This window comes from Scleropages formosus, chromosome 22 (genome assembly GCF_900964775.1).
Source record: "Scleropages formosus chromosome 22, fSclFor1.1, whole genome shotgun sequence".
NCBI classification, from domain to species: Eukaryota; Metazoa; Chordata; class Actinopteri; order Osteoglossiformes; family Osteoglossidae; genus Scleropages; species Scleropages formosus.
Window position 1 is genome coordinate 17,708,917 of NC_041827.1, and position 27,191 is coordinate 17,736,107.

At 45.9% G+C, this 27,191-nt stretch overlaps 1 protein-coding gene across 2 annotated transcripts in view; it reads left to right on the forward strand.

Annotated features, from left to right (window-relative positions):
- The first annotated feature begins 15,213 nt into the window (after positions 1-15,213).
- syn2b (synapsin IIb) overlaps positions 15,214-27,191 on the forward strand; it is a 68,220-nt gene continuing 56,242 nt past the window's right edge. The window contains exon 1 of one of the 2 annotated variants that reach the window (XM_029247712.1): positions 15,214-15,797. In XM_029247712.1, coding sequence (XP_029103545.1) covers positions 15,439-15,797 — 359 coding nt within the window. In that variant the 5' untranslated portion in view covers positions 15,214-15,438. The remainder of the gene's footprint in view (positions 15,798-27,191) is intronic. The other variant, XR_003797234.1, reaches the window with a different exon arrangement.

Genomic DNA, 27,191 nt, shown 5'->3' on the forward strand with positions numbered 1-27,191 from the left:
GCTGATTGAACTGCCTTATGGTCCATCTCAAAAGACATTTCCTTGCAAATTCTAATACTGACACACCCTGGCACAAGGAATGAGGAAAAAGGCGCCTGTTTCTGGGCCCGTGTCGAAGAAGAGGGGTTCTGTTAATAAATTTACATTTATTCATTTAGCAGATGCTTCTCTCCAAAACGATGTACATCCCATAGAAAATACAATATGCTCGTTACGTTAGGAGAAAGAGACACTTAGGTGCAGACGTGTGATTCTTAAGTACGGTTAGTTTGTTTCTTTCCACCGTATAAACCAATGTCATCACATGAGTAGCTGCATAAAACTTTATCCGAATATCCGCGATTCCTGATCTCCTTCCTTTTAATTTTTTTTTTTTTTTTTTGAGATATGTAAGCATTTACGTTGCATTACAGGAGTAGCTGCGTGAAGGTTTACCCAGGGATGATCTCAAAGTTATAGAGCATGAACATTTACACCTTACATGAACTAAAGAGATTGCTCGCTATCCGTTAAGAAGACGAGTGTGAGAGAGTTGAAACGTTGCGAAACATCAACAAGGCGAGTAAGTTGGTCTAGGCTGTGTGTGCTCCTCACGAGGGACTCCTGGGAAATTCACACTCACTGTGATCCTCCTTGTATTGATGAAAGGATCTTCTACACATGATGTATTTCACAGAGGTATAAACACCACGAAGTCCCAAAGTGGGCAAAGCCAGGTTTTATGTGCTGCGTTCAAGGAGATGAGTGAAGAGTTCACTACCAGTGATTCTGTGTTTTACTGAAGTAAAAAGCGCTGTGCAGTCAGTATGACGTCTTCACATCAGCTCTCAGAAGACAAAATGTGACACATGGAAATCCCTCATTTACAGTACAAAACACCATACTAAAGGACACTTTATAGCTTGTAGAAGTGGTGTGTATCACCTGACACGCCCCAGCCAGGCTGCTACGCTCCTCCACCTTTCCCCTGCTCGGTGGTCCCACGCACAAAAGGTCCAAAAGCAAAAACCCAAAAATGTTCGGTTCTGGCTCCGATGTGGTGGAACGACCTCCCCCTCTCACTCAGAACTGCTGAATCCCTGTCTACATGTAAAAAGGGTCTTTAAACTCACCTCTTCCGGACTCCCTTCTCCCATGATCTCTTAAATTTACATTTATTTACTTAGCAGAAACTTTCTGCAAAGCGACTTACAATGGGTACTACTCTCTGTCACTTACACAGTATGGGTGAACCTGAACAGGATGTTTTTCGACTGTGGGAGGAAACCAGAGCACCCAGAGGAAACCCACACAGACACAGGAAGAACATGCAAACTCCCCACAGACTGAGGAGGGATCAAACCCATATTCTCTCGCACCACCCAGACACTGTGAGACAGCATGCGATGTGTATGTGTTCATGCTGTATAACTTTGTGATTGTATCTGTTAAACAATGGATAAACCTTCACGCAGCTACTCCTGTAATGTAAATGTTTAAGAAAAAGAGAAAAAACTTAGAAATGTGATTAAGAATTGTCGATTATTTCGATAAACTTTTATGCAGCTGCTCGTGTGATGTACATTTACATTTTACATTTATTTACATTTACATTTATTCACTTAGCAGACGATTTCTCCAAAGCAACTTCCTATGAACTCTATGTAGTGTTACCAGCCCACACACCTTATTCACCACAGTGACTTACACTGCTACATACACTACTTACAATGGGTCACTCAGTCATACATCAGCGAAACACACTCTCTCTGCGACACTCACACACTATGGATGAACCTAAATAAAAGATCTTTGGACTGTGGGAGGAAACCAGAGCACCTAGAGGAAACCCACATGGACACGGGGAGAACATGCAAACTCCATGATGTTCATTTGTTCATATGATGGACAGAAACAAAGTAATTGCACTTAAGAATCACACATTTGCATCTATGTGTCTCTTTCTGCTGATGTAATAATACATCATATTTTCTATGAGATGTACGTCGCTTTGGAGAAAAGCATCTGCTAAATGAATAAATATAAATGTAAATGTAGCTGCAGGTATTGGAGAAGTTCCAGAAGATGTACCCTAACCAAGGTTTTTTTCCCCTCTGTTAATCCATATATACCTCTTAATTATGTGAGGAAAGCTGTGATGTAAATCTGAAAATCCAAAATTTAGAACATATAACAAGGCTGTTGATGGTTGCATACAGTTTGCAATTTTCAGCAAAAAGGTTTGATCTGCAAATCAGCGGTAACTTTCAGGATTTTGTTCATTGCCTTCACTTTGTCCACGTTGTGGGAATAGTGATGGCTTTGTTTACCGGCTGTTGTGAGAATTAATAACAGTACAAGGTGGGTACTTTCCAATGGTCACTATTTCCCTGGTGCATTTCAATGGGCTGTGATTTAAGGCCTTTAGATTCAGACTCTGGTATTTTTCCTAAGAAATTTGTTTTTCAGATGCAATATTTCATGTTTCTTGGCTCGCATGTTTACACCTGACTACCGCATTCACCTGGCAGAGACAGTGTAAAACCTGCAGATGGGTTTATGTAAACAGTGGTGTGTATTATTTATGAGAGACAGCCTGTGACCTGTAGTTTTCTCAGGAGGACTTTGGTGGTGTGTGTGTGTGTGTGTGTGTGTGTGTGTGTGTGTGTGTGTGTGTGTTACAGGGCTGGGGAGGGGCAGCAGTACCACAATATTTGAATCACTGTAGTTTGTGGCAAACAACTGCCCCCCCGAACACACGGAGGCAGAGCTGTGCCGGGGGCCAAAACCTGCGTTCCTCCGGTCAGTTGTGTCCAGCATTTAAAATAAAAAAATGGGCACGCCTCCGCAGTCCAGTAACCCGGCTGCGTTCTGCAATGATGAACACGAGGCTGCAGATGCTGGCGCTCATAAAATTTAATTTTACTCTCAGCCTCTGATGGGCTTTTTGAAAACAGGTTCCTCATAGAGAGCACGATCCAAGCAGAGCGTGCGCACGCAGGCTCCCGGCTCCCCCTAAAAGGCAATAAATGCTCTCGGAGCCCCCCTGCTAATTAACCATCACACTCCATCAATGCCGCTGTGGCAATGAGCTCCAAAATGAGAGCAGAACCTTATGGCCCAGAAAAGGTAGGAAAATCTATGAATCAGTCAATCGCTTTAGAAATGACGAAGGTGACGAAGCAGTGCTGTGGCACAGCGGGTAGCACTGGTGCCACATCACCTGGGTTGTAGGTTCAGATGTGGGTTTGAATCCTGCTCAGTCTCTGCGAGCTTCGTATGTTCTCCACATGTTCACGCGGGGGTCTTCAGGTACTGCTTCAGGTGGACTGGTGACTACAAACTGCGTGTGTGTTTTTGTGTGAGAATGCATGCATGTGATGGACTGGTTTCCAGGTCTGGGTGTAACCTGCCTCACAACTTGTGCTTCCAGGATGTACTCCGGACCTCCGCAGCCCTGCATGGACCCCGCATCAGCTTCCTCTCTTTCCGTGTCGTGTCGCTTCATGTTTTTCCCAGCAAACATCAAATGATCCATTTTCGGATGCTGTCAGTACTATTTAATTAGCAGGAGATGGAAATTTGTACATCAAGAAAGAATATGTGTGAAGAGATAACTTTTAACGGGCAAAAAATTAATGATGATTGAATAGTTCAAACAAGCTACTCACACACACACACACACACACGGTTGGGATCAGTGTAATAGTAATCAGTGTAGCTGTAATGTCAGTTAAATGTACATTTATTAACGCTCAGCTTCAAACAGAAAACAGATATGGTGCATTTTTGGTGCAATATCCACTTTATGTTCTGAAGGATACTGGTCAAATGTGGGCAACATGACAGACTTTTCTATCAGGAGTGTAGTGGTTAGAGCTGCTGCCTTTTGACCCAAAGGTTGCAGGTTTGAGTCTCACCTCTGGCTACAGTACCCTTGAGTAAGGTACTTACCTTAAATTACCCAGCTGTGTAAATGGGTGAATAATTGTAACCTTAACAATGTAAGTTGCTTTGCGTGAAAGTGTCTGCTAAATTAATGTAATCTGTGCAACTAGGTTATTATTCCTTCATTTTTCAGACATTTGTCAAAGTCAGATGCTACACTGTTGTACAAATGTCATGTTTCTCTTTAAGGTTATTAAACATTATTTTATGCTATTTTATGAGCTTAAGGTATTTAAGGCAGTAAGGCTAACATATACATATAACATTGAACTAAGAATCTCAGTCTTTAGGGACACTGCTCACTTTTCACGACTGAATCAAGGAAGTCATCATATTGTAACGTGCTTCTGCACATTTACTATGGCATCCTCCCATCTACATTTATTTATTCAGCAGATGCTTTTCTCCAAAGCGACTTCCACTGAACTCTATGTAGTGTTATCAGCCCACACACCTTATTCACCGTGGTGACTTACACTGCTAGATACATTACTTACACTGGGTCACTCATCCATACATCAGTGGAACACACTCTCTGTCACTCACACACTATGGGTGAACCTGAACAGGATGTCTTTGGAGTGTGGGAGGAAACCAGAGCACCCGGAGGCGCATGACATGGGGAGAACTATCTATCTATCTATCTATCTATCGATCATTGGGATCCTTCTTCTCTCTAAATGTTCCACGAATCTCAGGCTCAACATGGGGATGTTCTACGCTGTATGTCAAGTCATTACCATTGTCTGTTACAGTATTTATTTCATTAAGTAATTTTAAGGAACATTCTAACATCTGATGTTAAAATGAATTTTTTTTTTTAGTTATTCTAAATGCCCTCATACATGAGTTCAGGTATTACCGACACGCAGCTTGTTAACGTTGATCTGTGCAGCCGTATTGAAAGCATCAGGTGCAGAACGGTTCTTGCGCTTTATTCACTAAAAATAAAGTCTGCAGAGCAAAATCAAGTTTGGTGAAGCAGCTCTTTGATTAACTGGCTGGTCGTTAATCTGGAGGTACGGACTGCATTTTATCTCCCCTGTATTTACATTTATTCATTTAGCTGATGCATTCCTTTAAAATGACTTATGATGTTAAGCTAGTTGCAATTATTTAACCGTTTATACACCTGAGTAACATTTTACAGGAGTGATTTAGATTAACCATCTCGTTCAAGGGTAGTACAGCTGGCGAGGAGATTCGACCCAGCAACCTTTGGGTCTAAAGGCAGCAGGTCTAACCAAAATGCCATCAGCTACCTTGCAGCAGCAACTTTCATTTTGTAAATGTGAACAACTGCATACTGGGAAATTTGCATTTTTTTCAGTGTTAGCAGCTTGACGTCTCTGTCAATGAGATAAACATCAGCACTTTGAAATATGAACAGTGCTTTTCTGTAGCTCTTAATAGCTGAGGTCAAGGCTGTGGGTGGGGCAGATTGAAACAGGGTGAAATGTGTGTGAAAGTGCACTGGGGGGGTGGGGGGGGGGGTTTATTGAGCCAAGGTGTGTGTGTGTGCTCCTCGCACATAACTGCCCGTGCAAGTAGAAGCGTTGTGCCGGCAGTTTCCATGGAGACGCGGCATCGCCGCGCAGCCCTGGATGGAAAATTCAGCAACGTGTGGTTAAACAAGAGCAGTAAGCAGTGGGAAAACAAAGCTACACCATAAATCTGCTCGACTCATAAAATGCAAAGGATAACAAACAGGAAATATTCCCTATATATTATTAACAGAGAGAAAAATAATCCCATAATTCAACGGTGACAAAACCAAATTATATCTAAGAATTCTGAGACTTGCTTCTGGCACCTTTCTTAATGACACTTGTATAAAAGCAATGTCGTTAAAGGACATTAGATCCACCATCATGAGGTGCCACCCCTCAGGTCCTTATTGCGTGTGTGTGCGCGCACTGAACTGAAATCCACTTTACTGAGCATTTAAATGGCCTCCCCAGCCATCATTTTCCATTTCTACAGCTCTGAAATGTGGGGACACTCGAGATGAATGTGAAACTCCACGGAGCCCCGATCTCCTGTGGGGGAAAGATACACACTTGCGTCTCCAGAAAGGATTTCTAGTCTCTCATGTTGAATAAGCTCTCCGTAGCTCTTCCCTCACTCTGATGAAAATTTGCCAGTGACAAATTTCAGATTTCCGTGAAGTTTATTTCTCACTTGAAAATTTGAACCGATGAAATTGGGTGGCATTGTAGCACAGAATTGCGGGTGGCATGGGGGGGGACAGTGTGTAGCGCAGCTGTCTCGCAGCACATATGTGATGTGAGAGAACAGGGGTTTGATCCCAACTCAGTCTGTGTGGAGTTTGCATGTTCTCCCCCTGTCTGTGTGGGTTTCTTCCAGGTGCTCTGGTTTCCTCCCACAGTCCAAAGCCATGCTGTTCAGGTAGATTGGTGTGTGAGTAGTGTATCTAGCAGTGTAAGTTACCGCGGTGAATAAGGTGTGTGGGCTCGTAACACTACACAGAGCTCTTTAGTAGATGCTTTGGAGTAAGTAATGTAAATGACGACATGTTTAAGAACACTCACCTGCAGCGTGGCAAAGACTTGGAATCCATGGATCTCTGGTAGGACTCGAAGGCTGTGTCCCAAACCCTTGAAGGACGCGTCATGGGAACAGTATTTCGCTTACCCTCAAAGGGCAGGTCCTGAAGGCGACACATACTGGAAGGGCACAGAAATTCAGTAATTCAGTCCATCGTACGGAATATGAGTGCATGTTGACTTGAGGTCATGCACAGTTCTAGCCTCATCTCAAACATCCATGTACGTCCGTGGAAACAAAGGGCGAATTGCAAGCTTACAGGGACTGAGCAGAAACGAGCATAATGTACGGTAATTATAGTCACAGCTCAACGCCATCCAACAACTCGTCCGTTTTTCTGATAATTAGCATCATTATGGACTCTACAGCAAAACAGTATGAATACCTGTTAGTGATTATGAGCCCTTTGATGGCTCTCTTGTCAGGGGTCATTTAATGTTTCCTGCTAACTCAGCTGTCCACCTCTCTGGACCCCACATTATTTCAAATGACCTTCGGAGACTCGGACCGGAGCCAGTTGTTCGTAATAGGTTCATGTTCTCAATGAAATCGATAATGGAGCTGGGATTGCCCCACGGTAAGACTAATTTGTTTATTTGACTCTGCAGTAATAAATTAATGAATGTCCTCTGAGAGAGGAATATGTCCTGCAGTCCTTGTCTGGATCAGAAGCCCTCTGAGCTCTGAATATAGGGCTGTGGCTGCGAGCGCTGCTGGTGCTCGGCGGTGATGGTGGTGATGGCGGTGATGGCAATAATGTTGATGGTGATGATGGCAATGATGGTAATGGTGGCGATGGTAGTGATGATGGTGATGGTGGTGATAGCCATGATGTGATTTTTGTGGTGATGATGGTGATGATGACAATGATGCTGGTAATGTGATGTTGGTGGCAGTGATGGTGATGATGACAATGATGCTGGTAATGTGATGTTGGTGGCAGTGATGGTGATGATGGCAATGATGGCGATAGTGGTGATGTGATGTTGATGGAAATGATGGCAATGATGGTGGCAATGGTGGCAATGATGGCGATGATGTTAGTGGTGATGATGGTGGTGATGGTGATGGTGGGAATGTGATACTGGTGGTGATGTTGGTTGTGATGTTGGTGCCAGTGGTGTTCTACACCACGGTCTGTCCAGCTCATCTCAGATAGACGCACTCAAATGAACCAAAGGCTTGTGGGTATTTTGAATGTCGTCACTTGAAACAAAGTCATCTGTCCCTCCAGGTTGCGCTGCGCAAGAGCGCGACCCAACGCCCCAAGACCCAAACACCCTCTGAACCCCGTTCCTCTGAATTACACTGTGCAAACAAAGGTGTGGTAATAATTCACTGGAAAAGGGAATATTACATGACACACTCACCAAACAGGTGTGACTTACATTTATTTACTTAGCAGACACTTTTCTTCAAAGCAACTTCCAATGAACTCTATGTAGTATTACCAGCCCACACACCATATTCACCAAGGTGACTTACACTGGGTCCTTCATCCGTACATCAGTGGAACACACTCTCTCTCTGTCACTCACACACTATGGGGGAATCTGAACGGCATGCCAGTGGACTGTGGGAGGAAACCAGAGCAGCCAGAGGAAACCTACACAGGGAGAACATGCGAACTCCACACAGACTGAATGGGGGTTGAACCCAGATTGTCTCACACCATTCAAGTACTATGAGGGAGCAGCACTACTCACTGTGCCGCTGTGCCACTGTTCCACTGTGCCACCTGGACTTCTGCATCTCTTAGCGGAACACAAAAGACGAGCCGAGTTCGTTATTTCCTTTTTCTCCAAGGACTCCAGGGAAGAGAAAGCTGTAACAGTAGCTGCACCATGATTTGTTGAAACACCTCTAATATTGACAAAATAAATTCTTTATCTATTTGGTCACTGCGCTTTTAGGATCGGCAACCGGTGTCCACGAAGAAGTAGCAAACATGGAGATAAATGAGCCTTCGGCGTAACGATGTCATTACAGGGGATCCTAAGTGCTCATTAAGCGAATCGGTTTCTTTGCCTTCCGTGGGATTAATGAAGAATACGAAGCAAAATGCGGACGGTGCAGCAGCCGGCCTCACGGAATGCCATGAACTAATATATGAGGCCTACAAAATAAAATTGCGATGATGGGAGTCGCACGGTCAGCATGTCCCCCGTGACGCGTGCTTTCACATGTCTGCTGGCGGAGGCAGCGGCAGCGCTGCCGTTCATCATGCGGAGACAAGCGCTTCTGCTTCGCCCTAAGGGTGACATGTTCCAGAGATATGAAATCATGTTTGCTCCCAGGTGGCTTTCGGTGAAGTTTCAATATAAGCAATGAAATTTTTTATTAAAAAATGAACAAACTGTTCTGTTTATAACTCCAGCTGTTATGGAGAAATGCTGAATAAGACTGTGAATGAAATATGTGCGTAAATTCCCCTGAACTACGGGGGGCTGACAGTGTAGTGTAGTGTGGTGCTGCTCCCCTTGGCCTAAAAGGTTGCAGGTTCAAGTCTCACCTCCAGCTGCACTAACCTTAAGCACAGGCCCCCACCCAAAGTTGCCCCAGCAAAATTACACAGCTGTATAAAAGGGTGAATAATTGTAACTAGCTTAACATTAAAAGTTGCGTTGGAGAAAAGGCAGCATGGTGGCACAGCACCTGGGTGGTCCTGGAGGACATGGGTTTGATCCCTACTCAGTCTGTGTGGAGTTTGCATATTCTCCCCGTGTCTGTGTGGGTTTCCTCTGGGTGCTCTGGTTTCCTCCCACACTCCAAAGACATACTGTTCAGGTTCCCCCATAGTGTGTGACAGAGAGAGTGTGTGTGTGTTCCACTGATGTATGGATGAGTGACCCAGTGGAAGTAGTGTATCTAGCAGTGTAAGTCACCGCGGTGAATAAGGTGTGTGGCCTGATAACATTACATAGAGTTTTGGTGGAAGTTGTTTTGGATAAAAGCATCCGCTAAATAAGTAAATGTAAACAAGGGAACTGTGACTGTTTTCTCATTAGAAAAACCAAATAAATATATTGTGCAGCATGAAAAAAATGCAAACCGCAGCGGAATCTCAGAGTTATACTAATTTGAATATATATATAGTATTAGAGAAACATATAATACACACACGCACACATCATCAGAACCACTTATCCCATGCGGGGTCACGGGGAACCGGAGCCAACCTGGCAACGGAGGGCGTAAGGCCGGAGGGGGAGGGGACACACCCAGCACGGGACGCCAGTCCGCCACAAGGCACCCCAAGTGGGACTCGAACCCCAAACCCACCAAAGAGCAGGACCAGGTCCAACCTACTGCGCCACCGCACCCCCTATGAAACATATAATATTTAAGGAAAAGTGAAGAACAAACAAATTACATTTATTCTCATTTCCTGAATCAGCGTTTACTCTCTGCTCGGTGCCATGAAAGACCTCGAACCTCAGCTCTTCTCTGCAGAACAGAAACAGGAGCGTCTGTGCAAGGAAGATGAAATTAAAATTGTTCTTTGTAGTTCTGTCCAAATGTATTTCGGGAGAAATTTCACAAGGTAAACAATGCCTTTTCCGCTGCGCCAAGTTCACTGCGTGAGGAGAAAGTGAAGATGTGCGTGTTAAAACAGCGTGAGTTTGTGGTGCGTGTGGGTGTTTGTGGTGCTTTTAGTGTGGGTTTGTCTTCTTAACCGGAGTCACCCGGGCGAGAGATGGAGCCCATGTTGTACGCGAAGGGAAGAATTTGCATTTAAAATGTTATTTTCTGTTCCCTAGAAATTTTCTAAATGTTCTTGTAAATCTCATAAATGGCCTTGTGCGCTCAGTAATTTATCCATCCATCCATCCATCCATCCATCCATCCATCCATCCATTTTCTAAGCCGCTTAGTCCTTCTAGGATTGCGGTGGCAATAGGGAGAGCAGAGAGGTCCAGACGTCCCTGCCTCTCACAACTTCCTCCATCTCAACCCGGCGGATCTCCAACCGCTCGTGGGCCAACTGAGAGATATAAAATCTCTAGTTGGTCCTAGGATGCTTGGATGCTTGCAAGTATGTGAACTACACAGGTCATTATTATTTAATATTTCATAGTAAAACAAAGGGACAAAAGGGGTTTGCATACTTTCAAATAGCACTGTATATATATATATATATATATATATATATATAAATGTACATATATACGTATATATATAGAAGGGGGGTATGGTGGTGCAGCGGGTTTGGCTGGGTCCTGCTCTCCAGTGGGTCTGGGGGTTCGAGTCCCGCTTGGGCTGCCTTGTGATGGACTGGCGTCCCATCCTGAGTGTGTCCCCTCCCCCTCCAACTTTACACCCTCTGTTACCGGGTTAGGTTCCGGTTCACCGCGACGCCACCTGGGACAGGCAGTTTCAGACTGTGTGTGTGTGTGTGTGTGTGTGTGTGTGTGTGTGTGTGTGTGTGTGTGTGTGTGTGTGTGTGTGTGTATAAAATACATTAAAAAAAAATAATCAGCCATTAGAATGGCTATACTGTAGTGAAGATAATGTGTCAAGGATCACTTTTAATGTGAAACTGGGGCAGCAGGTGGCACAATGGTTGGAGCCACCACACCACCTCCTATATGTGGTATACAATATACAAACAAATACATACACACACACACACACACTTTCCAAACCGCTTGCCCCATACTGGGTCGAGGGGAACCGGAGCCTACCCGGCAACACGGGGCATAAGGCCAGAGGGGGAGGGGACACACCCAGGACAGAACGCCAGTCCGTCGCAAGGCACCCCAAGCGTGACTCAAACCCCAAACCTACCGGAGAGCAGGACCTGGTCCAACGCACTGTGCCACCACACCCCCCTTACAAATAAATAAATAAATAAATAAGTATACACACACACACACATACATATATAATAAATATGTATCACACACAGTGACTGAAACCTCGATGAACCTCGGTGCAGCAAGTGGCAGGGAACAAACTAGGTTTGCTTGAGACTTTCATGTCTGCAGCAATGTCTCCTTCTCTTAATATAATGCATAAATTGTACTTTTGCTGAGATGTACGTCATTTTGGACAAAAGCGTCTGCTAAATGAATAAAGGTAAACATAAACCGCTTGTCCCAAGCAGGGTCGCGGCGAGCCGGAGCCTAACCCGGCAACACAGGGCATAAGGCTGGAGGAGGAGGGGACACACCCAGGACGGGATGCCAGTCCATTGCAAGGCACCCCAAGCGGGACTCGAACCCCAGACCCACCGGAGAGCAGGACCCAGCCAAACCCACTGCACCCCCACACCCCTTTACCATAGATATATATATATATACAAACGCATAACTATATACATACAGTGATAGAAAAGCTCTAAGTAATGACGTTTCATCTCATTCGAACCTTTATTCATTGCTGTGATGGAGCTGAGGCCTCCATGCAGGAGCAGGTGAGTCACCATGTGGTTCCTGCCTTTGGTCTCGTGAAGAATGTAGGGCAAAACAAGCTTAGCGTGCCAGCGTGACCACGGGCTCTGAGTCACAGCGAGCTGCACACGACTGCGCTCACGCCCCCTCACCGGCTCCGGCTCTACGCTCCGCGCGCTTTCCGCAGTGCCATCACCAGCGTTACGTCGACTCTCAAGGCAGGTCGTTGCGATGACGCCTTCAGATACATTCAAAATTGCCATTAGGAGAAGCGCTGTTAGAAGAAATACTTGATGTTTTTATTTCTGGACTGAAAGGCTGTCAGCTGATCCATATCTATAATACACCAGCCAGCAAGGGACTCATTATCATTCATAAGAATTCTTTATGTTCCCAAGGTGCTATAAAGATAAACTCACGGTGCTTATAATTTCTAAGTAATAACTTACAATAATAAATTATGACAATAAAATTTTTGCGCAAAATCTTTATAATCCTTTTCGTCTGTGCTGCAGCACATTGTAAGTGTGGTAATGCAGGTCTAGAGCCGCCGGTACTGAGCTCTGCCCTTGTGGTAAAAAATACCCTGCTCAGTATTGTTGGCCCGCAGTGTTTCTGCGTCTTCCAGCTCCTTCCTCTCTGCGCATGCAGTGTTTCCACAGCTGGTTGGAACGCAGATGAGCTTCCGCCGAATTTGCAAGCAGGACCCTCTGGCGGTACGGGTTCAGAGCAGAATACAGACCAGGTGGATATCGCTTCACGGAGATCTGCGTCCGTGTTAAAAACCCTCCGTAGGCATCCTCGCTCGAGCGTTCGCCTTGCTTCTGCTTCGGGGCCATTTGAGAAGCCGTAAAGAATCGACGGTTCCGATTGCTTTCTGACCGCACCCTGCTCTCCGGGAGCCGCCGGGGTCGTGACATGGAAACCAAAGGCTTTTTTAGAGAAACATTTTCAGAAATAAACAAGGAGAAGGTTGTGGTGTGAGTTGTGTTCTCATGTTCCTCACCTCCTCGTCTCTCTCCACTGGCTTCCCATAGCTGCCCATACCGAGTTCAAAGCTCTGGTTACGGCCCACGAGACCATCGATGGATGTGCAGCCCGATACCTTGAGGACCTGATCGCGTCCCAACCAAACTCCTTTGCGCCTTCACCTTTGGCCGCTTGGTGGTCCCATTCACAGGGGCCCAAAATCAACACTCTTTAAGTTCTGCCTTCTGTCCTTGGATGAGGGGAATGAGCTCCCTGCATCCCTCAGAGCTGCTGAATCCCTCCACATTGCAAATGAGTCTCAAACCCATCTCTTTCAGAGTCACTTCTCTCCTGATCTCCATAAATGAGTCCAACACCATCAGCTATGACTATGGATTCGCTATTTAAACGTCACTTCTATAGGCAGCTGCTGGAGGGATGTGAACCAGCAACACGGTGGTATCAGGCACGAAAGCTGTGCGTCAATTGTCCTGTGTCTAAAGCTCATCGTCTGTTGTTGATGCACTTTTGTTTACTCTGAGCTGCACATCTGTTTGGAGAAAAGCGTCTGAAAGATGAATCAACGTGAACGTTACATAGTGTGTGGTATCGTATTCACATGCAAGTGCATGAGGAACCCGTAGCACTGCGCAGAATGCGTTAACTGCTTTCTAAAGTGTCCTTAACACTGCAAATCTGTGAGTAAATCAATGTGTTCGGGGTGTAAAAGTATTTGACGAGGATGAGCAGAAACTGGATGGCGGATGCTCAAAGGATGCTGGATAGGCACACTTTTGGGGGAAGCACTGGAGATACGTCACAATTAATGGTCCACGGGGGCTCTATAAGAGCCGCGTTCGACGCGTCCGCTCCTCTGGTGGATATTTCAGCAGGAAGCAATAAGGACCGAGGCCGAGCCGCCCGACTGCATTATTAAAGGCTGTTTTCTCCCTCTGCCTTTTAGCTCGGATGAATTATGGAGCGGCAGCTGCTGAGCGAAGGTGGGGAAACAAAACAAAACGAGGGCCGCCTAATAAAGGTTAGAGCTGCTGCCTTTGGAGCCAAAGGTTGCAGGTTCGAATCTCACCTCTGGCTGTAGTTCCCTTGGGCAAGGTACTTACCCTCGATTGCTGCAGTAAAAAAAACAATTGCCCAGCTGTATAAATAGGTGAATAACTGTAAGTAGATTAACATTGTAAGTCACTTTGGAGAAAAGCTTCAGCTAAATGAATGAATGTAAATGTGTAAATACAAAGGGAAATTTATAAACAATATTCAAAGCGGGGAAAATAACTGGGAGGGAAATTCACTTTGCCAGTGTAACCAGCAAACCTAGGAGATGCTGGAGATTGTCCCACCGCATTAGTGTGCTAACAGACGGGGGGAACAGACACTGGAACATTACCGCACGTCAAGATTCATCTGCGCCTTTTCTCCGGCACCCGGCGGGGCCCGTCTGGGCTCCCGGCCAACAGGAAGCCGTTTGCCGTCTGACCGACGCGCATCTTCGGGCCCCTTTTTATTACCATGATTGCTCGACGCCTTGCGTTTCCCATTTCGTTTCAAAAGAAAAATCACAATCTGTCTTCTCATGGTCATTGTCAGATGTTCCGCACTGAGACACCTTTGAAATCAGCATTAAACGGAATACGTTATATTTTTATCGCTGGGATGGATGGTTGTCGGCTTGTCCGTTTGTGCACCAGCCACCAGCACCTTGGAGACAACCGTCGTACGGAAACATTCGATGCTGTCAAGGTGCTATAAAGGCAAATGTATGGTATATAATGGAGTATTTTTTCATACTGCTGACACTTTTCTCCAAAGTGACCTGCAAAGCTTGGTTTGCGTACCATGATATTTACTACGTAAACAATAATTCCTTCTATAAATAATAGTTTTTTCCTGTACAAATGCACACCTTTATGCTGCGGCATATTACACGTGTGGGGATGTGGAATCTGAGACGGAGCAGCAAAGTCGCAGGTTTGGATCGATGGCACCACGTAAATCAGGAGGGAGGGAGGGGCAGAGCCTGTGATGGAGAGCCTTTTTAAAGGAGAAGTGCTGGCAGATGACTCCGCATGTGCCCCTCCCACAGCCTCCACCACCACCACCACCCCCCAGTGATCCCCGTTCCCTCGGCCTTCTGCGGCGTGCATCCCAGGGCATGGAGGTCACCCTGGGAGAGGCGGGGGAGGGGCAGGGGGGGCTTCCCTGAGCAATTTCTTTGGAAACCCCGTGCAGGCTGCGGCGTGACGGAGAGGATGCCGGGGGGGTGGCAGCTCGTGCTTGAGGAAGAACTGGGGGGAGGGGTCCAGTGAGCGTGACCACAAGCGGGAGAGAGAGAGAGAGAGAGAGAGAGAGAGAGAGAGAGAGCATCTCTCCTGCAGGCTCTCTGGCTGTCAGAGCGGCAGCAGCGCGGTGGAACAGGCACAGCGCCCCGCGTCAGGGAGGGAATAGTCAACGTTTCGAGCTGCACCTGACCCTGACTCCTGCAGAAACCTCCCTCCTCGCTTGTCCGCTCCAGGCCCCTCTCCATCCCATCGGCCCGACCTGTGCTCCCTTCCAGCACCGAGCCATGAACTTCCTGCGGCGCCGCCTGTCTGACAGCAGCTTCATCGCCAACCTGCCCAATGGCTACATGACGGACCTGCAGCGGCCGGACCCCCCACCGCCCCCTCCTCCGACGGCCGCCCAAGCCACTCAGGCCACCCAGGGCGCCCAGGCTGCCCAAGCCGCCGCCCCGGCCCCCACTGTCTCCCCGGCGCCGGAAAAGAGGCCCCAGCCGGCCCAATCCACTGGAAGCGGCTTCTTCAGCTCCATCACCAACGTGGTAAAGCAGACAGCCGCCTCCGCCGGCCTGGTGGAGCAGACCCCGGTCTCCGGCCCCAAGAAGTTCAAGGTCCTCCTGGTGATCGACGACCCTCAGCATGACTGGTGAGTCCGCCTCGCGCTCGAACCCGCCGCCCCCGCTCACACACGGCGTTCCGACAGGCTCAGGTGCCAGCAGCGGAATCGAGAATGTGTTTCGTGCTCTCAGCGCCGACACTCTGCTCCTCACTGTGTGTGTCTGGCAGCGTCCCTGTGTGCACCGATGCATCTCCATGTTCGGGTCCATATTTATTTTCATTCACCACACGTGTGCAATGCGTGTGATTTCACTGAAACCGATGAATTTTTAATTGCTCGACTGCTGTGATCAGCCTTTTACATGCAGCATGTGCATGAGCATGAAAGCGGCTCATGTCTGTGTTCCCGCTCCTGAGTCGGGAACCACCGTGCTCTGGGTGCGCGTGCAGCGTGTTCGTCACCCCGCAAGCAAGATCCCCCTCCCCCCAGCGCACATATGGGCTTCGCTGACGTGCACGTGACCTATGCCGGGGCGCACCGCTGAGCTCGAATCCCCTCCTGCCTCGACCTGGCGTTGCCGTCCTCTGTCCGTCACACGGGCCCTTTGAGTGCCGGCGCTCCGCAGCCGTCACAGCAAGGCACCAGGCTGTGCGGAGCGGGGGATGGGTTGGTGATCCGGCACACGGTCCTCGGTGTTCGGCGGGGAGGAGTTGGGGGTGGGACACCTGATGCCGCCGGGACTTCCAGTCTGTTCACACCGCCGCGGAGCTCTCAGGGGCACCTGCCTGCGCACACCATGCCGACCGCATGCAAACACACAGCGCATAGGCAGCCCTTCGAGTGTGTTCGCTAACAGTCAAACTGGAGTGTGTTCAGCGGGGAATAAGTGAGCAGTGACTAAGCAGTAGAGAGACCGCATCACCTTCAGCAAAAGAGCATGCAAATGTGGGCAATCGTACTGCAGGGAAACCGCCACGGGGCAGAAGGTGGTGTGATGGTTAAGGTTGCTGGTTTCAACAGTACAGTTACAGTAAGATGCTTTGCTCACTGTTGTCTCAGCAACACAATAATTTCACTGGTACTCTAATAGAGAACATAGCATTATTAATATGGCACTTATCTCGATTGACTTACACTGTTAAGTTTGTGCACTAAGCTCTTTACCTCTTTATAGAGCAGGGTAATTTTTACTGTTTCGGTTCAGGGTAGGTACTTCAGCCGAGGACACTACAGCACCAGGTCGTGTTGGAACCCAGGTCCTTCAAGTGGAGGGTGACGGGTGGAGAGAGATGAGGAAATGCACAGTGTGCTGAGTGAGCACAGGAGCTCGTCAGTCATCTATGTGACTATGTGTGAAGTGTGTATGACTCCGTGTGAGTGTGAGTAAAGTGCGCGCTCCCACAACCTATAGGTGTCCGGTTTGTCGGCACCAAATGAGCAGCATCACCAAGCACCTCCCTCGGAGGGGGGTGCAGCTGCCGTGTTTGACGGCCAGAAACACGACATTCGCCTTATGTAAGGCCTCCCAGCCCCAGGGCAGCGTAGCACGCGTCACGACACGCCCCTACTGGAGGAGGGGTAACCCCCTCCGGGTGGGTTTGGGGAGACATGAGCAGCACTGGGGAGCAGCTTCGCAACACAGCATGAGAGGACAGTGAATGGCAAGAGTCACTGTGCTATTAGGGGATAAAAAGGGGTGTGTGTGTGTGTGTGTGTGTGTGTGTGTGTGTGTGTGTGTGTGTGTGTGTGTGTGTGTGTTTGTACATGGATTGGATTGATGTTTGTTGGTGCATACACCTGTCTCGGTACGAATGTGGAAACACTTGCTAGACCCAGGTTTGAATCCCATCTCCTACTGTAGTACACTTAATCAAGGTACTGAATTGATACACTAAAAATTACTCTGCTGTATAAATGGATGAATCACACACACACACACACATTTTCAGAACCGCTTGTCCCTCACGGGGTCACGGGAAACCGTAGCCTACCCGGCAACACAGGGCGTAAGGCCGGAGGGGGAAGGGGACACACCCAGGACGGGACGCCAGTCCGTCGCAAGGCACCCCAAGCAGGACTCGAACCCCAGACCCACCAAAGAGCAGGACTGCGGTCCAACCCCGGATGAATCAGTGTATCCTATTAATTGTCCAAACCTCATACTGTAAGTTGCTTTGGGTAACAAGGTTACATGGCCATTCATTCATCCCTTTATGAATAACTGTTAGTCCAGTGCAGGGTCAAAGTGGTCTAGAGTCTATCCCAGAAGCACAGGGTGTGGGCAGTCTGGACAGGACACCAGTCCATTACAGGACTGTGTTGCTTTGGAGAAAAGCATCAGCTAAATGTACTAATGAAAAAATATTGGCTCCTATTAAAAAAGATCTCTGTTAAACACACACACACACACAAAGGGTATTTCAGAGTCACCAGTCCACCAGAAACGCATGGACTGTGGGAGGAAACCAGAACACCTGTCGGAAACCCACACAAACACATAGAGAACATGCAATCTCCTAAGCTAAATACACACACACACACACACACACACACATTTTCGGAACCGCTTGTCCCATACGGGGTCACGGGGAACCGGAGCCTACCCGGTAACACAGGGCGTAAAGCCAGAAGGGGAGGGGACACACCCAGGACGGGACGCCAGTCCGCCGCAAGGCACCCCAAGCGGGACGCAAACCCCAGACCCACCCAAGAGCAGGACCCGGTCCAACCCACTGCGCCACCGCGCCCCCGATGCTAAATACACAGTATAGGGATAAAAAATAATAATAACATACACAGCATTACCTCGTACAAATGTTTCAGCTAAATAAAGAATAGTAATAAAGGATTGTATAGTTTACAATGCATGTGTGTGAGATTTCTGTTGCACCTGCACATCCGTGTTTGTCGGAAGCGTGCACAAGCACGCGTTTGTGCCAGTGGCCGGAACTCAAGGCGTGTTTCAGTCATCACCTCTGATATTGGCTGTAACACGAGAGGCTCCCCTCCAGCTCATTTGCATACAGGGCTTTTTCCACACCTGGAAGAACAGCAGCAGCTGAGGCTCTGGGTTCAGCTGGAGGTTCGGCGGCTCCACAGGCGAGTTCTACAGGTTCGCTTTGTGCCTGTTCTCATTGCAAGGGGCAGTGGTTTATATATTATTTAATTTATACAGACTGATTCTGAAAATATATTGGAAGGGATGTATTGCGGGCACTGAATGGTGGAGTGATTAGCTTCACTGTCTTTGGACTCCATAGACTGGGGTTCGAATCCCACCTTCTGGTGTTGTAACCTACATGAAGGTACTTCCCTTAGAATGATACAGTAAAAACTACCCAACTGTATTCATGGGTAAATCAATGTAAACAGCTTTGGAGGAAAGCATCATGTCACCAAGTCGTTTGAAAGGTAATACTTCCTGACTTAAAAAATATAATTATCATTCAAAAAAATGTGCCGGTCACTTGGAATAAGCTTTACTGAATTTCTCAGTGCTGCAAGAACAGCCCGATGCAATTAACACTGCAAGGTGGGAATTTTCCTAACCCTTTCTCTATATCGTTCCAGTCAAAATCACCCATCTGTGTAAAATTGTAAATCACTGCAAGTCACTTTGCAGAAAACCATCAGTTAAACGAATATATGCAAATGAGTTGGCGTCCACGCGCTGCAGTGAGAAGCTGCACTGTAACAAGCCCGACTGACAGGAGACGAACGGGAGATTGAAGGACTCAGTGTTCACTTTTCTCACCCTTCGGGAAGCAACTGGATGATACTTCCAGAAGGACAGTCTTATATTTAAGAACCAGGTGGCTCAGGGATGTGGGTTACCTGTGCAAGAAAACCAAATTATTAATCCACATAATATTAATACGTCCTGGCACTTTCAGTCAAAGTGACTCAAATAACACAGCTACGTATGTTACTGCTGCATCTTGGGTCGAGCACCTTAAGGCTTTCGGGCCAGGATCCTTTCAGGGTCGGAAACCCGCAGTTCTCAGAGAGCGTGGCTGAATCCTTAACCACCCTGCTTAACTGCCAAGGTTGATACATGATTACTGGTTCTTTCTGTCAAAGTTAATAGCGGGATTATTGGAACGAACCCCTTTATGACATGTAGCAGCAGTCTGAGCACTGCGACCGTACGGCTGTAATGTATCATGCCTGTTAGCCACGGGGCTCTCAGTTATGAACAGACACAATCCATTACACACCCGTACCGCCCGTGTCATCTGCGGCTCATCGCTCGGCTCAGCATCGCAAAGACAAAATAAAAATCCAATGAAATTCAACCCCACCTCCTTCAAAGTGTCTTTGGCCCTTTTTTCAAATTGAGTGGAATTCCTGGCCACATCGCCATGGCAACTGCACCTGAACACCCCCTCCCTCCGAGCTTTCACAACATATTAGTGTGTTTGTTGATTCGGGTGCGGCGGCAGTCTGATCAGATGCTCGCTGGACCCCCTCTGAACCCCCCCCACATAGCCACAAGGTCCATCTTCCCGGCATTCTTAGCACGTGAAATCTAACCCCCCCCACCCCTGCCCCGTTTCTTTTTTTTATCTCAATAAATGACGTCACATGTGATTGTTTACTGTACTAAGCGCATTTTGTGAAAGTGCTTGGCTGCTTCATTGCGGGCGCGTTTCTGTCGAGGGCGCGCCGCTCACCACTCTTAAAAGCTCTAACAAAGCCGGGTGACCTGCTGACGATCTTCTGTTCTCGCTCTAATTCATTTTCCTCGCCGGCAGCCAGTGTGTGGGTTTCACTTTGGGCCCAGTGGGGTCACCTCAGCAGGGGCGTTGTGCTGACGCTTAATGAAACTTTTTTTTTTTTGGAAACCTCTATTAAAAACAGCATTCATGTCTCTTAATGCGGCGCTTATGAATAATGCGTGTTGACGCGTTGGTTATACTGTGCAGATTTCAGAGCAGCAGGTAGTGCTGCCGCTTTTCCTCCCACAGACCCAGAGGACATGTGTTTCAGGTGAATTGGATGCTTTAAAACATGGGTGGGGGGTCTACCCTGTGACAGACTGAAATGTCCTGCTGCCCACCGGTTCCACAATGCTGTGGCTCTGACCAGGATAGGTAGCAAACAAAGTAAATGTTTGAGGCTCTGAGGTAAAATACTTTGTGTCATGAATACCGAGAACCTTGATGGAGAGCAGTCGACAGGTAACATCCTTGGATTAAATTTACCTCCTAGTATTATTGATTCCCTTAACTAATGTTTTTCCCCAAGGCAAGTTACAATATGAGGTTTACACATTAAGCTATTTACATTTATTTATCTAGCAGACACTTTTCTCCAGAGCAACTTCCAAAGAACTCTATGTAGTGTCATCAGCCCACACAATTTATTCACCAAGGTGACTTACACTGGGTCACTCATCCATACATCAGTGGAACCTGAGCAGCATATCTTTAGAGTGTGGGAAGAAACCAGAGCACCTGGAGGAAACCCACACAGACACTGGGAGAACATGCAAACTCCACACAGACTGAGTGGGGATTGAACCCACATCCTCTCGCACCACCCCAGCACTGTGAGAAAGTAGCACTACTCACTGTGCCCCCATGCTGCCCACCACTTTTGTTTGAGGCTATACAATGCAAGAGGAAGAGCTCAACATACATGTACATCCCATGAATAAATAGTAATAAGCCTCTTGAATGCTGTTCTGTTGTTATTTATGAAGGGAGGTGCAGGTTACTCGCACATTTTCTGTCTTTTAGTATTCCGACGTACTATTAACTGGAGTCTGAGGAGGACCCCGAAGCCGCTGTGTGCAAAAGCCCCAATTAAACATCACACTTATTGTTTGACAGCGGAATAACAACAAAGGCACTAATCGTCTCTTTGGAGATGGTTCCGCTGACTCCTGTCGCAGAATCTCAGCTCGTTTCTCCTTTTGTTTTCATTGTCGTCATGGGGATAATTAATGCAGTTTGCATTTCAGATTGTTCAGCTTAAGTTCCAGACTACATAATTAGGCTTGTTTTCCTTTTCCTTGTCTTTGCATGGAAGGTAAAAAAAAAAAATCAGTCCAGCATATAGAGACAAAAATGTTTAAAGCACCGGAAAAAAATCTGGGGTGGGATGTAACCTCCTCAGTTTGTGGTACTTCTTATAAAGTTATTCTGAAGTCTTCAGTAATTTGCATGTGAATACAAGCCCTATAAGAACCTCATTATTTGCATTTATTGAAGAATAACAATAATAATAATATATGCGAATTCATTATCAATATCCGCTTTTCCAATGCAGGGTCCTGGTGGTCCGGAGGTGGACTTTCATTATTATTGTTGTTATTAATGGCAGGTCAACCAGCTATGAAGTGTTAAGATATAACAGTTTTAAACCTTTACAAATTTATTCAAATTCAAACCCTCACTGATTTGATGATATAACTCTGGTCTTACATTGCAAGAGATATAATTTGATTCATGCAAATATAAAACCAAATTTGGGAAGAAGAAATTAAATATTCAATACACAGTTATGCCTGCTGGTTTAATCGGTGACATCAGATAAATGTCTGCACTTTGAGAAGAATGAGCCAGTGTCTTAGACTTCCTGTCTGTTGGTAAAATATGCAGCATTTATTGTGGAGGTCAGTTATTTAATGTGTTAATTCTTTATAGTAATATAAGGGATATTTATATGTTGATGTTAGATTGTGATTAGTCAAAATGAAAAACTAAATTTTGTGCTAATTAGCATTATTTTATATGATGTACAGTCTGCAAATCACATTGGGAATTTGGCTTACTTCTCCCTAGATATTATTATTATTATTATTATTATTATTATTATTATTATTATTATTATTATTATTATTATATGAGATAGTATTTAGTATAGGATAAAAAGACAACACCATGGCAAAAAAAGTCGCTTTCAGATTTGTGAATGGATCCAGCCTGGAGGATGCAGCTCAAGTTTTATGGACTGAGAAATTCAAAAGGCTAAATAATAGATTTATGTATTCATACTGTTTTGTCAAGAAATATCAGGGAAATTTCCATCTAGACCATACCTGCTAATAATTTATAGAAGTTGCTGCACTCTCTTGCATACCTCTGTGAAGTGCAGCAGAAGAACAACTTGGTGCAACAGCAAAATGACTCTGCTCTTGAAGAACCAGGTCTCCAGGCTCAGTTTTTCACCTCTGAGCCACAAGCTTTATGGGTTCCATCACTGAGAGAGCCCTGAGGCTGATGAAACAAGGCTTGACAGAAGCACTGAGAGGGCGTTGCATGGGCGGGGAGGGGGTAACAACAGTGAAACTGTAAAGACTTAGTCTCTGTTTAACATGGAAACTGAGGATCAGGAATGTCAAGAGCAGGAATGACAAAAGGAACCTACACGTTGCTCTCTCCTTCCCTGAGGCAAGGACACGAGGCACAGCTTGGAGGGGCTGTCCATCTGGAAGTCCATCTGGAAGCTCAGGAAAGCAGCTCAAACTTCTACATCTGTTTGGTAACTCTTCAAGGGCTTCTTTGAGTGAAATCACAGTCAATAAAGGGAGGATGGGCTCACTAGTAAAAAACCATGATAGCCCTTGGCTCCTCCTTTTCAGAGTCGTGCCAATGTCTTATGGGGACTTAGGAAAGCACAGAACAGCCATTCATTTTTGTCCACTGCAGAGTACATATGCTTTAAAGTGTATCTCCCCCACTGTACATGTGACAATGATGAGTCCTAATGCACCCCAGAGAGAACATTCAATGTTTTTCAAAGACACCACGTGTTTCTAAGTGGGGCTTGGATAACTTCCCAAAAATCCTACAAATACATCCAAAATTTTTTTCTCTCTCTTAAGAGCACAGCAAGGCTTTACTGTGAGTAAAGCAGTCACAGCTGTCAAGATGAGGGAGGCCAGTGCTTGAATCTACATGCATCTACTCAGGACTTGTCAAGTCTCCTGAGTCTGCTATTTGAGTCTAATCTCCTTCAGTTCACTAAAGACTACCTGGAGTCTACTCAACAGTAGTCTACTCAAGACTACTCAACTCTACCAGAGTCTACTGAAGACTAGTCAACTCTACTAGAGTCTATACAAGACCAGGCAACTCTACTACAGACTACCTGGGTCTACTAGAATCTACTCGAGGCTAGCCAAGTCTAGTAGAGTGCACATGAGACTAACCAAGACTATCTGAACGTACCTGCTAGTTCCTACAAACATACACAGCTTTTCAGACCTAAACCCATTTGGAGTAGAAAAAAGCTCATATTCAAAGTCATATTTTATTACAGATTCTTCAAAGAACGCTACACCAAGCTGCATATGAGGTACTGTACATGCATGTCATTTGGAGCTTCCAGCCATTTTATTTCTCACAGTAAAGACATGGAGCGCAGAAGATGGGAGCTCCACACTTTTGCTGACAGCACGGTGAGCCATGGCAGCTGCTCCTCCTCTCATGGGGAACGGGAGGACAGTTTGTGAGATCCAGCACACCGTCTGATTGACATGCTGATCTTAGACTGCAGCAAAAAATACAAACATCTTTGGGATAAATTTGGAGCTGACGCCCAAGGCAGCCGCAAGCAGACACATTTGTGCAGCTCACACTTCAACGTCACGTTACAGGAGCGGAGGGGCGGGAGGATTTAGGGGCTTAATAATAGCGCTAATTGAGGAAATTCTAAAAGTAAAGTTTCCTCCATGCTGCGGGCTTACAGTGTATTTCTGTCACATCTTCTCAGCAATATCGAGCCGCGGTTCTTCCTGTACAGTCACGAGAATGAGAAGGTTCGTGTGGAAATTTAGAGAGACTGGTTTAACTTTTAGTGCACAGGAACAATATTAGTTATGCATCCATTTAGTTGATGCTTTCCTAAAAGTTCCTTACAGCATTTACCCTGCTGGGAATTTTTTACTGTATCTGTTTGGTGTAAGCGTCTGGATCAAGGGCACTGCAGCAGGAGGTGACCTTCAAACTAAAGCCCCTCAGCTGGAAGGCTGCAACTTTAAACATTGCGCCACCTGCTGATACTGACCAGGTACTAAGGAAATGAACCATTGACATGCTGGAAAAATTCCAAAAAATTACTAGAACACTGATTATTCCATAATGCATTTACAACTTTTTAGAGATCCAGTGCTTCTGTATTTTTCTGGGCTCTACAGATATTTAGTAATTCTCAACTTCTGCTGAAAACTGTACTGCGCTAGAATGTGTTTGTAGAGCAAACATAACTCCAACTTATCCTCCAGTAGTACAGGTCAGGCAAGTAGCTTCTTTACAGTTCTCTTTCCAGATGAATCATGTATGGACTTCAGTAGCCTACTGTTTCAGGATTTGAGCTTTTCACATGTATTTCCACCATTGGAAGAGCCCATTTTCCCCGCGATTTCAAATATCCTCAGCAAAAAATATGCTGCCAACGTTTTGTTTTTAAAGGGGGTGCGGTGGTGCAGCCGGTTTGGCCGGGTCCCGTTCTCTGCTGGGTCTGGGGTTCGAGTCCTGCTCGAGGTGCCTTGTGAAGGACTGGTATCACGGACTGGCGTCCTGTCCTGGGTGTGTTCCCTCCCTCTCCAGCCTTGTGCCCCATGGGTTAGGCTCTGGTTCGCTGTGACCCCGCTCGGGAGAAGCGGTGTGTGTATTTTGTTTTTCACTCAATTGTTTGATGAAGGAGACTGTATAGCTTTACAATAGCACACTGTATTATATATGCCGATATGAACGGAATATAATCTCCTGAATAGAGTATGTAGCGATTTTGTTCCAGTATGATAATAAGTACAAGCAGAACATTAAATATCATGTATTTTTTCTCAGTGAGGAGAAGAATATTGTAGAATAGGACATGAAGTTGAAAAATCTTAATGAAGTCTTATTAGGCCTTCTGATCCACTCTTGGGGAATAATACCATGGCTTGGTGGCATTTGTATTTCATCTACATGTGTGGTAATTTCACGGGAGCTTTCTGCTGCAAAGAAAACGTCCTGGTGATGTGCCACATTTTTCATTTTTGATCGAACGAAGCACTTGTAAGGGACGCAACTGGACAGTTTCATGATGCATGCAAAATATGTATCCGCGCGTGGCGTTCATAACATTTCTAGGTGACGGAAATGATCAAGCAATGTCAGCTAACACACACAGACAATTCAGAAAGAAAAATTTCAAAAAAACGCTATCGTCTCATTCAGAAAAAAACAACATTTTTAAAGCTGCTCTTTCGGCTCTGAAGGTATTTTCAAAACGTGCATCAGATGATTTTGTACAACATAAGATGACTTTATTTGTTAACATCCAATTAAATGAATAAAAGTGTCTTCCCTCTAATGAGCATCTTGCCTCCTAGCTTCCTAAAAGCACTGAATATTTAAATACCATCTGTTCCTAAATATATCCTTGCAAAACTGCTCAGATTTCAGTTCATTATTGTCTGAACTTTTGTAGCGCTGTGCGTCTTTTTTTTCTGTTGATTTAAGCGACGTCAGAAAGTCACATGATGCTGATGTCAATATCGTTAAAATCAATTTTTTCATAGAAATTATAGGAGGTTTTAAATTTACAGAAACCTGCCACCTGGGATAATTTTGTGATCACTACACACAGGTAGAGCTGCAAAGAATGTGCTTCTCATTTAATGTGTATCTTTTGCTGTTCATACCAAAGGACTGTTTTATTTTCATTATATTTTCTTCCTTAACAAAGTCCAAGGGCCTACATGGATGAGCTAATTAGACACCTTGTTTTCTCCTCCTATCTGCTCTGAAGGTCTATTGCCTTGTCCAAAAATTAACGAGCTGTTTTGACTCGACAAAAAGCGCCGTGCTTTTCGAGTCATGGGGTTTCTCATCTGGGTGGATTTGATGAGCATGGGGGCACGATGTCATCTTGATAAATGGAGAGAGGAGGCAGCACTTTGTTGAGCAGCGAATATGCTCATTGGTCACATGTAATTACTGAAATATATATTCATCAAGCACTGCAGCAATACATAGGACAAGAAAAAGCATAATTCAAGCAAACTGGAAATTTAAATCAATGGTAATTCAATGAAAACGGAGAGGATAGCCTGTTATTATATTATAGAGCATCAACATTGCTGTGTGTAATCACGAGTCATATTATCCATAAAGACAGGGGTACACATCTGCTGGCCTTTTCCAGACCTAAATGTTCGAGATATGGTTTCTAAATTACTTGGTAATAAGTAGGAAAAAGTACAGAATATGACATACTTAATGGAACTTCAATGGAGCTTGAAGGTGGTGGTCAAAATTACAAATTCACGTCCAACATTATTTTTCATCAGTTTTCACACAATAACTGTACATAGATTGATTTCTGTTTTTTTCTCTCAATATTGATCATTTTCGGGGGCGCGGTGGTGCATCGGATTTGGCCAGGGCCTGCTCTCCGGTGGGCCTGAGGTTCGAGTCCCACTTGGGGTGCCTTGTGATGGACTGGCATCCCGTCCTGGGTGTGTCCTCTCCCCCTCCAGCCTTG